At 31.5% G+C, this 15,141-nt stretch overlaps 1 protein-coding gene across 1 annotated transcript in view; it reads right to left on the bottom strand.

Annotated features, from left to right (window-relative positions):
• The window catches only part of LOC115222459 (histone lysine acetyltransferase CREBBP-like), a 90,047-nt gene extending 76,075 nt beyond the window's left edge, over positions 1 to 13,972 (bottom strand). Inside the window, 9 exon segments of the mRNA XM_036511557.1 lie at positions 7,596 to 7,882; positions 8,058 to 8,199; positions 8,472 to 8,589; positions 8,728 to 8,962; positions 9,053 to 9,205; positions 9,312 to 9,425; positions 9,744 to 9,963; positions 12,021 to 12,798; positions 13,000 to 13,972. Of these exon segments, the coding sequence (XP_036367450.1) occupies positions 7,596 to 7,882; positions 8,058 to 8,199; positions 8,472 to 8,589; positions 8,728 to 8,962; positions 9,053 to 9,205; positions 9,312 to 9,425; positions 9,744 to 9,963; positions 12,021 to 12,296 (1,545 nt within the window). The 5' untranslated portion in view covers positions 12,297 to 12,798; positions 13,000 to 13,972.
• Between the last annotated feature and the right edge of the window lie 1,169 nt (positions 13,973 to 15,141).

Raw genomic sequence — 15,141 nt, forward strand, 5'->3', positions numbered from 1 at the left:
TGGTATTGATATGCAACTCATGTCTCGCAAGCATAAAGAAGAGAAGAGAGCACATGTGCCTTGTACACCTTTATCATTGTCTTCCTGCATATGTCTCGCTGACTCCAGAGGAGCCTTTCTAGCGTCCCAAAAGTATTACTTGCTTTCCTAATTCTGTATGGAATTTTATTATCCAAATTGATATATCTATTAACAGTGCTTCCCAGGTAGACATACTGATCAACTACATCAAGTTGTTTACCATACACATAGATATTTGGTTCACTATACTACTTACCAGGGGCAGATTGGTACACGACAACAGTTTCCTTGAGTGACTGTTAATCCCAAGGCAGTGCAAGCATCAGAGAATGCATTCAAAATGTTTTGCATATCAATCTCTGTGTGTGCTACTAGTTCACAATCATCTGCATACAAAAGGTCTCTTTGATACAGATAAATACCTATGTTTTTGCAGCAAACCGCCTGATATTTACACATATATATATATATAATATATATATATATATATACACAACACATACACATATACATACACACATATACGTACATTATATAATAATAAATAAAAATTAAATAAATAATAAATAAATAAATAAAAATACAAATATACATACATATATAAATAAATAAATAAATAAATAATAACTACAAATATACATACACATATATAATATAAATATATATATACACATAGATATAATATGTATATACATAGATACAAATTTACATACACACACATACATATACAGATATACAGATATGTACATATATATATGCATACATATGTATATATACATATTTGCATATAAATACACATATACACACATCATATATATATATATATACCATATTAATATATATATATATATATATACACACGTATATATATATAAACATATACACATAAATGCATACATAGAGATATACATATATACATGCATATACAAATGTACAAATATAGACATACATATACAAATACATATATATACACATATACATACACAGATATATGCATAGATACATAATATACATACACATATATATGCATATGTACATATATACATTATATATATATATACACACACATGTACAGACATTTATACATATACATATATATATATATATATATATGTGTGTGTGTGTATGTATATATACAAATATACATATACCATGCATCCATTTACAAGTTTATCTTAATCTTTTTGATGTGACTCTACCCTATACTGTTCCCTCCCCCTATCATTTTCTCTCATTCTTTCTCTAATTCCTTTTTTTATCCCCTTCACAGCATTCAATGAGTCTTTCTCTCTTCCTCTCTTTCTCCTTAATGCTCTCTTGTTGCTCACATGTGACCATTGTCCATCTTGCTTTTCCTAATGTGATCATCTCTCTTTTCTTTCAGGGCTCTCCTAGAGGCTGGTCATATCCTATCGATCTCACTTTCCTATCTGTTCTTGCGTGAAAGAATAATATTTCTCCAGTGTTTGCTATTTTATCTTCATGCGTAACGACCCTCCACGTTTGTTTACGTTCGGTTTCCTTGTATGTTTCCAGTCTCCTGTTTTTGTTTCCAATTTTGAAACTCCATAAATCCCAAAATGGTCAAAATGAGGAGTAGACAGGCAGCCAAATCCTGAGGAAGTGTCGTTCTTGGTGTTACTTTCCCTATTTTCCATTTCATTCTCTCATAATTTTTTTGCGTATTCAACTCATTTCTTTTCGTGTTTCATGTTGTTAATGGTTTGTTTTATATTTCACGTTTTTTAGTGCTTGTAACTTCCTGTACCCATATAGATATATATTATATCTATATATATATATATACCTACATACATGTGTATATACATATAAGTATTTAACATATATGTATATAGTATATATATATATGCATATGTACATATATGTATATATACATTATATATGTAATTATATATACATGTATATATACATACATGTATATATACATATATATATATACATTATATATATACATAGATATATATATGTAATATATACATTGTATATATAATATATATATATACATATATATATACATGTATATATACATATATATATAACATATATATATATATGTATATATACATGTATATATACATATATATATATACATGTATATATATGTATATATATATGTATATCATTATATATAATATATATAATACATGTATATATAGTATATATATATGTAATATACATGTATATATACATATATATATACATGTATATATACATATATATATACATGTTATATACATATATATATACATATGTATATATATATATGTATATATATATATTATGTATATACATATATGTATATATACATATATGATATATACATATATATACATACATATACATAGTATATATATACATATATATACATGTGTATATATATATATATATAACATATGTATATATATGTATATATAAGTATATATACATACACATGTATACACACACATATAAATATATATATATATACATATATATACATATGTGTATATTGTATATATGTATATATATATACCACATACATATATATACATATACATGCATGTATACATAACATATATATATATATATACATATATATATATATAGATACATACATATATATATATACATACATACTATATATACATACATATATATATATACATACATATATATATATACACACACATATGTATATATTATATACATATATACACATGCAGATATACATATATACAAATGTTGATATACATATATACAAATGTAGATATACATATATACAATGTAGATATACATATAACAAATGTATCTATACATATATACAAATGTAGATATACATATATACAAATGTAGATATACATATATACAAATGTAGATATACATATATACAAATGTAGATATACATATATACAAATGTAGATATACATATATACAAATGTAGATATACATATATACAAATGTAGATATACATATATACAAATGTAGATATACATATATACAAATGTAGATATACATATATACAAATGTAGATATACATATATACAAATGTAGATATACATATATACAAATGTAGATATACATATATACAAATGTAGATATACATATATACAAAGTAGATATACATATATACAAATGTAGATATACATATACAAATGTAGATATACATATATACAAATGTAGATATACATATATACAAATGTAGATATACATATATACAAATGTAGATATACATATATGCATAAATATATAAATATACATACATATATGAATATATATATACATGTATGTATACACATACAAATATACATCTGGGATTCGAGCTCACAGCCTCACGATCGTAATATAACGCTCTCATTACTGAGCCATCCATGTGCCGTCAAGCATATACATGTATATATACACATATATATACATACATGTGTATATACATATACATACATATATAACATATATGCATGATATATATACATACAGATAAACATGTATATATATTTATTTATACATATGTAACCATATATATATATATATATATATATAAAGTAAACATGTATATATGTGTGTGTGTGTGTGTATATATATATATATATATATATATATATATATATATATATATATATATATATATATACTGACATGAATATGCACACACGTCAGCATACACATTCACATATATATATGTGGGTATATATATATAATTATATATATATATATATAATATACACAATATAGATATATATATTGATATACATCCATTGCCATATGAAAGCATCGACACATCCTGAGGCTCAAATGTATAAAATATACATATGTACATATACATGTGTGTATATTTACTCTCATGTACATAAGTACACACACACACATATATATACACATATACACATATATACACACACACACACACATATATACATACATGTATATATATGCACACACACACACACATATATACACATATGTAGATATACAGATATATACCATATACACAAACATGCTTGTGTGATAGGAAGTTTGCTCGCAAACAAAATGGCTCCAAGTTCAGTCTCAGTGTATAGCACCTTGGGCCAGTGTCTTCTACTTAGCTCAGGCTGACTGACCAACACCTTATTACTGGATTTGGCAGGCAGAATCTGAAAGAAGCCCACCATACATATATGTGCATTTGTGTCATGCCACCAGTTAACAAACTGTATTGGTTTATGTCCCAATATATTAGCATTTTGGCCAAAGAGTTTGATAGAGTATATAAAGTCTAAAAAATGAAATAGTAGTGGGAATGATGAATTTGACTAAAAATTCTTCAAGACAGTGTCCGAGTATGGCCACAGATTAGTGATTGAAACAAGTAAAAGATATATATGTGTACATATATACTTTATATATATACATATATGTATAATATATATATTTTAATTCGTATATATATATATTTTAATACATATATATATGTATAATATATACAAGTGTTATATATCTACATCTACTCACACATACAGAACACAATGTCAGACAAATGAGAAATGAGTGATTAATATTCCATGTAGTTGATATATTTGTCAAAATTGAAGCTGAGATCTTGTCTCGCAACTTGATCTTCACACCTGTACTTTTCTCAGGGCAATTGCATCAGAAACTCTCCCCCTTATTTTTAGTACAGAAAAAAAAATAAAGAAAGAAAGAAAGCTATATCCCATGCAACAGATATTGAACACCTTTCACATTCACCCAACATTAAGCACTGTATGCATATATACACAATTACATTGGAACAGGTGCATTTAGAAAATGTAAGAAAAACACTTACACACACAATCTGAATACTTCTATTGTTGTCATTTTTGTGACCTTCAAAATTCTGTCTATGTCACATCTTTGTTACTTTTTTCTCCTGTACAATTTCCTATCACTGACATCCTAACAATATTTTACAATTATTTAAATTTTTTAGTACTGACATGGTCTTATTTTCCTTCACATATGATACCACTTGTACCCAATTTATCTATCTGCCAGTCATATATACCATTTCTTTCATGCATACTAACATTATACATCCTGGAGATCATGCTTGCTAGAATTCTCCCCAGTATTTGCATATCCTCTCGGCTCTGTCTCCACATGTCCCTAGAATGAGGTATTGCCCTGATGTCTCTCCTCTCCTTTTGACTATAAATGATCTCTGTAAAGTAAACGATTAACTAGTCCCATAGATTCTTCCAAACATGAAAAAGAATTTTACTACTGCTCAGACTGGCAAAATCAGGATATCTACAATAAACAAACTCTTTACTTATTAACAGTGAGTCAGTAATCGTAATACACCTAGGGAACCCACAATTCACATTGTGTAGCCAAGATGGAATTTCTAACTATCTGTCTCTTGCATATTAATTCCAGCCATTTCCCAGATAGCAGCAGTCCTGTTCTTAATTCTGTTAAGAAAACCTCTAGTCTTCAGAGATTATTCTGTGGCCAACAAGGACTAAGTCAATGGTGTATAGGAAATCCCAGGAGCAGCCTTTCTAGAACTTACTCTGAAAGCTGAGAACAGGGCCTTGGTGAACACCTACCTAAATGCTAAATTCATTAATCATTGGCAATTCTCACTTTACAAACTATATCACTGTATGTGGTTTGTATTGCTTTCCCAAGCACTTCAGCCTCATCAAGTTTTCTTTAAAACCACCAGACTACAAAAGTACGATACACTGTATCCAGATCAACAAATGCAAGATATGCTTACTCTTAGCTGAAATGTTTTCTTGTAGTTGTCTCACTATGAAAAGAGCATCAATGACACTATGAATGTATCTTATCTAAATTCTCTTTCTCATCACTTCTACCAGTACCCTATCCATTACTTTTATAACCAGGTCTATCAGTTAGATACTTCTGTAGCTGCTTCTTTCCAAAGTATTTTTACTTTTGTACCTGTTGATTATATAGCTATACCAGTCACTGGATATGACATTGCCTGGTTGTTTATGCAAGTGGCTTTTATGGTATCTAACTATGCCTAATAGATATGCTGTTTTTCTTGCCGAAATGGCTATTTTAACCATATAACTGTTTACTTCAATAGCCTTACCTCTGGCTATATCTGGGATAATTCTTCTTACATTCTCATGCTTCCTTCTTGTCATCAGTGAACATAAGTCCATCTCTGCCCTTTCAAAAACACTTTTCACAATTCCATATTGATTTATCCTGACAAACTGCTTTGAAATCCAGAACACCATGTTTCTGATCATTCTCGTTTTAAATGTCTGCTGATATACACACACAAACACATATATATTACTTGCTGCCTGCTTCTAAGCTACAGGACATAGTTCTTTGCTTCTAGTTGTCCCCACCTATTAGAAGGCTTTTAGAACACTTCCAGTTATTCCAATATACCTACTGTGCTATTCCACCACTATTTTACCATATGTTTGGCTAGTGACTTGCTCCAACCATAAATGTGGTGTGTAGCTTTCAGCAGGTTGTCATATGTCCTTTGTGATAGGTTTCTATCACCTATTTTTCATCATATACTGCTTCTGGAAAAGCCTTGAACATATTTAGCAGATGTTTCTCCTGAAATATCTTTTTTCTCTATCTGTTCCTAATATTTTTAGATTTAAGATCTGATCAGAAGGAAGTGTAGTACCTTAAGACCTATATTTCAAAACCCCAGGGAGTATGGGTGAAAACTATCTGTTAATGGTATTAAAAGGCTATTTCTGCTAAAGACATTTAACCCTTTAGTATTTAGATTACTCTGTCAAATGTAATGCTTATTTATTCATGTTGCATTATCTCATAGCTTCTAGATTTCAATGGTGTGATAGTTTATATTGCAGGGTTAGTGTGAGAGGTGGATCTGGTCAGTTTGAACATGAGGTAGCGAGAATACTTGGGCTAGATATGGCTGGGTTAAAGCTATGGGATTAAATTAAAGCCCATCAACTGGTTCCTCTAGCTGTTTCTATGAATTTTCTAGTTGATCAGAAAACCAAACTAATTGTTATTGTATTAGTATGTTAGTGTGCCTGCATATTTTGCAGCCACATAAACCCTTCACATAAATATGAGACAGAATTAATGTGACAGTGTTTTTGTCATCCAAAGATTATGTTTGAAGACACTTGGCCATAACGTCATGCAGGAGGATAAAACCCAAGATCTCATGATCATAAAGTAGACATTTGTTTGTGTACAGGACTTCAGTGTCTCCTTCCATTCCCTCTTGACAGCTCAAGTACTACTGCTGAGAGTGATTAACATGTTTAAGGACTTCCCAAGTCCATTACAGTAGGCTCCTTCTTTTCTGGTGACAGTATCTGAACTCTGAGGATAGATAACTAGATTAAATACCACAAGGTATTCTAGCTAATGCTCTAAAGACTGTGAATTCAATGCAATGCCACACACACATATATATATACAGACATATGTATACATACACACACACATTCATAAATAATATATGCATGCTCATATGCTAATCCATGCATATCATTTATATAAACTTTTAAAAACATACTTTCAAATCCACACGTAGTAAAAAAAAAGATATTTAAAAAAATTACCGGATATGAAGGACTTGAAGCAATTGGAGACACTGATGACAAAGGTGGAGATGGCGTAGGATTAGTACTTGTAGGCCCAGTGCTTCGGTTCACATTTGGAACAAATGGAGTTGGCACTATATCCACTCTAGGTCGCACATTCACTGAAGTAGGAGGAGGTGTCGTGCGAGGTGGTAATGTAGGCATGGATACTCTCTGCATAGGAGTTGCAGGAGAAATCCCATACGGATCAGTATTACTAAGCTGTGCTCCAGGCAACCGCTGACCAGAATTTAGTAGAGGTCCATCTGAAATTAGCAATATTAATATGAAAGTCAAATAAATTTCAATAACAATTCAGTAACTCAAGCAACAAACAGAATTATCTTTGTAAGGCATTCTATCATCAACACCAAAAGGCAGAAATTTAGTCAAAATACTTGCAAGTAATTTTTAAAATTAAATGAAAAATATCAAACTTACTTGGTTGACCTGTTGGTCGCATTGGCATATTAGGCTGATTAGCCTGACCAGGCTGTATTGCTAACTGTCTCTTCATTCTTTTTTCTTCAAGTTCTTTCTGTATTTTATAAATTTTCTCAGCTAGTAAATGATAATATTCCTCCTGGCAGTAAAAAGAAAATATAACATTATACAAAAAAATAAACTCATCTGGAATTTAATTGATTAGGGTACATAATTAAGATTACAACTACTTTTATATGATTCAATAATTGAAGTGTCAACTATTTTTAGCAAATAAAAGAGCTGTTTAACCTAATAGCGTTTTGAAAAGAAATCTTTTTCAATATTGAAAACAAAACGTATTAAATCTAAGTAATTTTCTTATTAATATTATTATAGTGCAAACTTATGTCAATTATTAACATCACTTACTCTGTCATTGGCAGTTTCATACATATCACCTTCGACTTTTTTCGCATAATCGACTAGATTTTTCATCCTTCTATCTTTGTAAGCTGCAGGATCAGGAGTTGGAAATATTGCATGGACTCTAAAAGAAAAATAATAAATAAAATATAAGTTACAAATTGATTTTAAACATAAACATAAAAATAATTAGTTGCAGATGTAGCCTAATCAAAATCTAACAAATTGTAACAAATGATTTAAAATAATAAACAATACTTACAATCTATGAACAAGGTGATTTCGTAAATCTTGGGTGACACAGTGATGCCATTTCTTAGATCCTCTGTTTGTTTGACTCAAAGCTTGTACACCACCACTACTAGCTGCTACTCCACTTGGGACACCAGTGAAGGAAACAGGAGGTTGTGTTCTTTGTAACATGTCTTGCCTGGGGGCATTTTGGCTGTTGGGATTTAATTGTGCAGACATCATCCCTGGTGGATTCTGAACTTGGCCTATAAAAAAATAAAAGCTTTTTAAGTAAGGGTTTTCTCAGATACAATTAATTCAAAGACAGAAACTATTAATTCAAAATTAGCACTTACCTTGAGGAGTTGAAATTGATGGCCGAATAGGAGGAACAGCATTGCTGCCAGCGCCTTGCTTATATGGCAAACCCAGAGCATCGTAAGCCCTCTGCATATCTCTAGCACCAGGGGACTGGGTGCTAACAGGAACTGTTGAAGCTGTTTGTACAACTAAAATAAGAAATGAATATTAATAGTAATCTAAAATATAACACTAAGTTACGAATAAAAGAAAGTCAAATTATATAAAATTGTTCAAATTATTTTCTTAAATTACCTCCTGGGGCTCTTTTATCAGAAACATGCTTCAGAGGTAAGCAGACAGGGCAGTCACCTCGAGTACAATTCTTCCAATGTGTTATAATTTGACGAGAGGATGCACAATGGGCAACTACAAGAAATTGAAATTATAAATAAGAATATACACAAGACAGCATTTCGATACTGATCAAGACTAAAAGTTTCCCCAATAATTATAACAGACAAAAATTAAATTAAATTGTTATTTACAAATAAAAGGAAATACATTTACCCATTTTTGTACTAGTATGTAAAGTAATATTTAAATGTGAGATTAAAAACATCAAGCTTATCAAGACGATAATTTAATACAAAGACACCATGTTAATATTAATTGAATTCAAAAGAACTAAAGTTACGATTAATTCTTGAAAATAATTTTTTAAAAATTAAGTGTAGAATTAATTACCAAGACAAGATTTTCCAGCATTGCAAGTCGTCATGTGATTAAGAACACTCTTCATTGTTTTACAATGAGGAAGTGTACATGAAGCAATTTCACCATTGGTTTGTTCTCGTCTTTGGCATTTATGTGCATGAAGTAGTAAAACCAGCTGCTGCTGAATGAGCTTTCGCTTCTCAGGATCTGCTGTAGGGGGTTGCTGACCGGTCGTTCCTTGCTGACCAGTCTGCACATACATAAACAAATTTTCAGTCAAAGTATTTAATCCGATTGAGATCTCATAAACACACGTTCATAAATAAACAAGGGAAATAAAACTTGGAAAACCAAGTGCCCCCACCACTAAACCCTTACATCCAATATCTGTAATTACACACACACAGCATTAATACAATTATATATATCAACATACGTCCTCATCCGTATACAAACAAGTAAAACTTGAAAAAAAAAAACTTAATTTGTACACTTAAGGCATAAAGTACAACACAAATATAAGCACACAAACAAAAAAAAAAACAAGCACCAATTTCATGTCTCATTGGGTTTGCATACACAAATCAGATTATATATATACACACACACGAACATGTACAAAGTTACCGTGTGTGTATGTATATATACATATAACATATAACTATAACATATAACACACACATAACTATAACATATAACACACACACACACATTATATATATATATATAATATATTATATATATATATATATATATACACACACACACACACACACACATTTATTGCAAATATTAAATGCAGGAAAACATACATTTATCAAGATTTCAACCAAAACTGAGAAAAAGGAGATATGTACTTAGGATGAGAGAATGAAATAAAATTGATGAGATGGAGACTAAATTGCATACTTTCTGTAGATATATTACTAAAGTGTGAGGGGAGATTAACACTGATGAATGCAACAAGTTAATAGCAATTGTAAAAATGGAACAGTACTTGTCTATGATTGCAGATAAACATCACATTACAATCGTAGTCCATCGGAACATCGTTTATAACCAAGTAGTCAACTTAATTCTAAATACTATTTTTAAAAATCTACAAAATATTTAATCAGACTCCTGTATGTGTGTACGCTGTCTGTATTAACTGTCAATAAATAAATTTGTGAAAGTACCTAATATTTTATTTACACAGATGACATACGGATTCAGTCATTGTAATGATTATATTATATAGACAATCACATAACAAACCTATCTTCCTAATTGTTTGAAACCATAACAAAGATCAAAGCAATGTGAATCTCCAGAATAAATATTTCTTATACAGACATTTATGGAGACTTAAAAAAAAATATTTCAAACAAATCCAATATTTAAAAAATATCCTAAAAAGGGTTTACGGCAATTAGAGAATTACTTCGTAGTATTGAGCATATTAAAGAGAGACGTAGAAATTAAAATAAAAGTTGATGTAAAATTAAGTTGTTCTAAAAAAAAAATACTACCGTTAATAAACAAATGGATCAGTATGGATATGTCACACGCTATAAAGTAAAATAGCAAAAAAAAAAAGGTCAATTTATATATCAAATATTAGATATATATAGTAAATGATGGGTGGGAAAAGCGTGATATTTGAAAATTAAGGGAACAATATGTAGACATTGATGATCAGAAAACAATGATCTCATTTCACTAACAAATTGCGTTTTCTCTACAAATGTATATCAAATATAATAAGGGAAGTGTGAGTGATCCAAGCTTTTAATTTACAGTCGGGCACTATACTCTGGACCAACACCATCACCACAAGCAGCAGTCTGTGGGTGTGTACGTCAGTATAAAAGATAAACAATAACAAGAAATAAGCTGTCGTTTCACCATTTTTATATACAGAGAGTTAATATCAATGCTAACGAACAAGTACAATGACCACAACAGAGCAGCAGCTATTACACTTCAGTAGTAAAAGAAAAGTAAACATTACAATGTTAACGAGGGAAAATCATTTTTCAGCAACCATTCTTTTAGAAATTGAAGAATAGTATAAAAAGAAAAACCGATATTACATAGATGTGCATGTGTATGATCAAATTCGAATATGTGTATGGTGTGAAGACAAAGAAGAAGGGGAAAGGGAACAGACAATAACAGTGCAATTTAAAGAAGACGGTTAGAGAGTAGTATATAGAGAGGCGTCGACCAGTTTCTGTCCCAAACTCGGAAAAAGAAACTAAAACAATCATCGTGATTAACAATAAAATCTTAGAGATCGAAAAATAAAAAGGGTAAAAATCATACCTTTATCATTGGCGTCTGACCTGCAGCAGTTAATGCTGGGTGTCCAACAGAATGAGATGACAACGGTATATGTGTACTCAATGTATTCGTGCTGATAACATTGTTCTGAGAGATGGCCAGGCCTCCAGCAGCTAAATTGGATGTAGAATTCCGTGCTGGCCCTGCTGCCGTCATAGGTGAGTAATGTGGTCCGTTTAGAAGCTGACTATGGTGTGGGCTCTGAGAATTACTGACAGTACTTTGAGTTGAAGCACTTTGTGGAGTTACCGGCTTCATACCAACTCCTGGAGGTCCTAAGTGGGTGTTGCCAACATTTTCAATAATAAGATTACTTATAACATTATTACTTGATGAAAAAGATGAGCTACTGCTGGTCAATGGTAAATCGGTGCTATGGATTGAAGCTGCTCCTGCTTTGCTTAAGGATCCGTGGGGTGGTGAAACAAATTGCCAGATAATGGACTTTTTACAGTGTTGTTTATACTCGGACTAGAATTGATGTTAGCAATCATCTGGTTTCTACTAGGTGGTCCAGTACCCCCTTGATTCTGAGGGTTTTGGGGACTAGAAATGTTATTTCCAGAATGTGTTGAAACAGAAGTAGGCTGTAGAAGATGAGATAACTGTTGGTGTGGGTGCCTTTGCGAACTGGTATCTTGACCGGATGGAACCTGAGAATCATTTGTTCCATTGTGGGACCCATCACTTGCCGAGTTATTTGTAGACATTAACTCATCTGGTAGCGCTTCGTTTAAATCGAATTCAGTCATAAATGCATCTGAAAATTTTAAGAGAAAGCGATAAGATAATACAAGTGTGACAGTAAACTATAAATTAACAAACAAAACATACGATCGTTGGCTCGAATGTTTGCGATCGTTCGCCACTAAAACACAAAAATAATCGAAAGTCTGAAATTAGCAGAGCACAATCACAGAGAACATATAAAAATATAAATAAATTAAATACTACTACATACCTCCACTGTCACTTGGTAAAGCAGGTGACGCAAGCTTTGGTCTCTTGGCTGGAGGGCCTTCTACAACCTGGGGGTCGGCCATTTTATACTCCCCTATATATAATATAAACTATTGCACTTCCAGTTTTGCAACGACCTCAAGCTTTTCGTTCCATGTAATAATCCTTTAACTGCAATGGCGGTTTAGAGGCTGCAAAACCGTCCACAGCCATGGCTCCAGTGATGGTGATCATTATTTCAAGGGACTAAAATCCAATCCCTTCATGGTGCTCGATATAAATCTTCGGGCACAAAGCCGTTAATATACAATTCATGTTCTAAACTCACAATGATTTCATATAATCTATTTCTAAATCCGATATAGAGTCTGAATAGAGATATTAACTATCCAATGACAACCAGTAGGACAAGGTCGTAGAATTTACTATTTGAATTCTGCGAAAATTCCAAATTGTTCCGACAACTGAAAATTTTACGCAAGATGGCCGCTGTTGAAAGTTTCAGCTTGTCAGAAAACAACGGAAACTTCCGAGTTCGATCTCGTGTTACGGAGAAAAATTATTCATATATTCGTTTTACCATGTGACGATCGCACTCGATTATTATTGGTCGACTGTCACATAGTACACATGAGTGAGTTCATCACGGACAATACCGAAAAATCTCGAATACTGAATGTTGGGTATTAACTACTGTTAATGGTGTGGTAGGTAGCGTCGCAATTGTAGTAGTCGGCCTTTTTCCAAGCTTTAAATTTGACAATATTTTTAAATATTTCAACTTCAGTTTTCTTATCTCCGTTTGTAATTGCACTTATTTCAATCGTAAGATGTTCGGATATGAATGAAGTGCAATATTTACTCGCACCCCTAAATATTGGTTAGAATTATCGTCTATTCTCAGATACAAAGTGAGGGGGATTCTCTTGAACAAGTTCTCGGTTAGACTGCTGCTGCTAGTTGTGCTGCTGCTGTTGATGGTAATATTGATGAAGGCGGCGGCTGTGGTGGTGGTGATAGTGGTGATGGTGGTAGTCAGATAAACTGCGCCACTACTTCGCTGGATTCGCTTCCTACCTCTGACGCACCCGCACATTATCACATTTACCGACATCTACAGCAATTTCTTCATTCCGTCTTATTTTCGTCGTCGTCGCTGTAATAAAACGAATATCTAGAATTTGTTGTTACATGTTCCATCGTTCTTTCCCTATGTCTGTGTTATCTTAAGTGATCACTGGTTAGGAAATGGTCAATGTGTTGGAGGCGGGGAATGAGTAGCAGTGATTTTTGTTAGAAATATTACCTCTAATAGTCGGTTCTGGTTAGATTATATAAACTAATCCACCCATTTTATAGACAATCGTTAATGTTTTAGATTAACTTTGGATATTTATATGGCTTGCTGGAAAATTAATAAAGATGCTATTAAAATGTGTAGTTCTCTCGCTTTATAATCTAAATTCGCATTTATCTAACACTTGTCTGCTTAGTTTGTGCATAAATATCACCAAAATCGACACCATTTAAACTATTCTTACTGAGATAATACGAATGTCAATTATCATAATGAATGTTATGTTGAGGTGTTGAGACTAAATTCTATATTTATAGGTCTCAATCACGCACGCTCTCGGCATAATATTTCCCGTAGCTCTGCCTCGAAAACTTTTTCTCTAGAATTATTTGAAGCATTTCTATAATTGTCATACTGCTTTAATGTTGTATCCAGTATGATATCATTTTCTAGGTTTGTTTACAAAGCCCTCATTGCCAAAAAAAAAAATCGGTTATATTCATGGTGCGAAATGTTTAAAGCATTTATATTTAGAATAGTTTTGTTAATATTTTGATAGATATTTACAGGAGAAATGTTTTTCTAAATTCCCTTTCCTGGAACAAGTCTAGTGTCGTGAATTGTGTTAGAAATCTATATTTTTACCAAGCTTAGTTCTTGATATCATATACGATAACTTCCTCTTTAAAGCATGTTCAAAACCAATAAATAGAATGTTCAAGTTACTCCCGAAGATGTCAAGAAAATGTGTTTGATCTTACAGAATAGAAAATATGTTCATTAAAGATTTCAGTAATTTAAAAAAATTCTCCTATAATATTTCAAAAAGAATCGGGAGATGAAAGC

This window comes from Octopus sinensis, linkage group LG20, assembly GCF_006345805.1.
Source record: "Octopus sinensis linkage group LG20, ASM634580v1, whole genome shotgun sequence".
Lineage (NCBI taxonomy): Eukaryota > Metazoa > Mollusca > Cephalopoda > Octopoda > Octopodidae > Octopus > Octopus sinensis.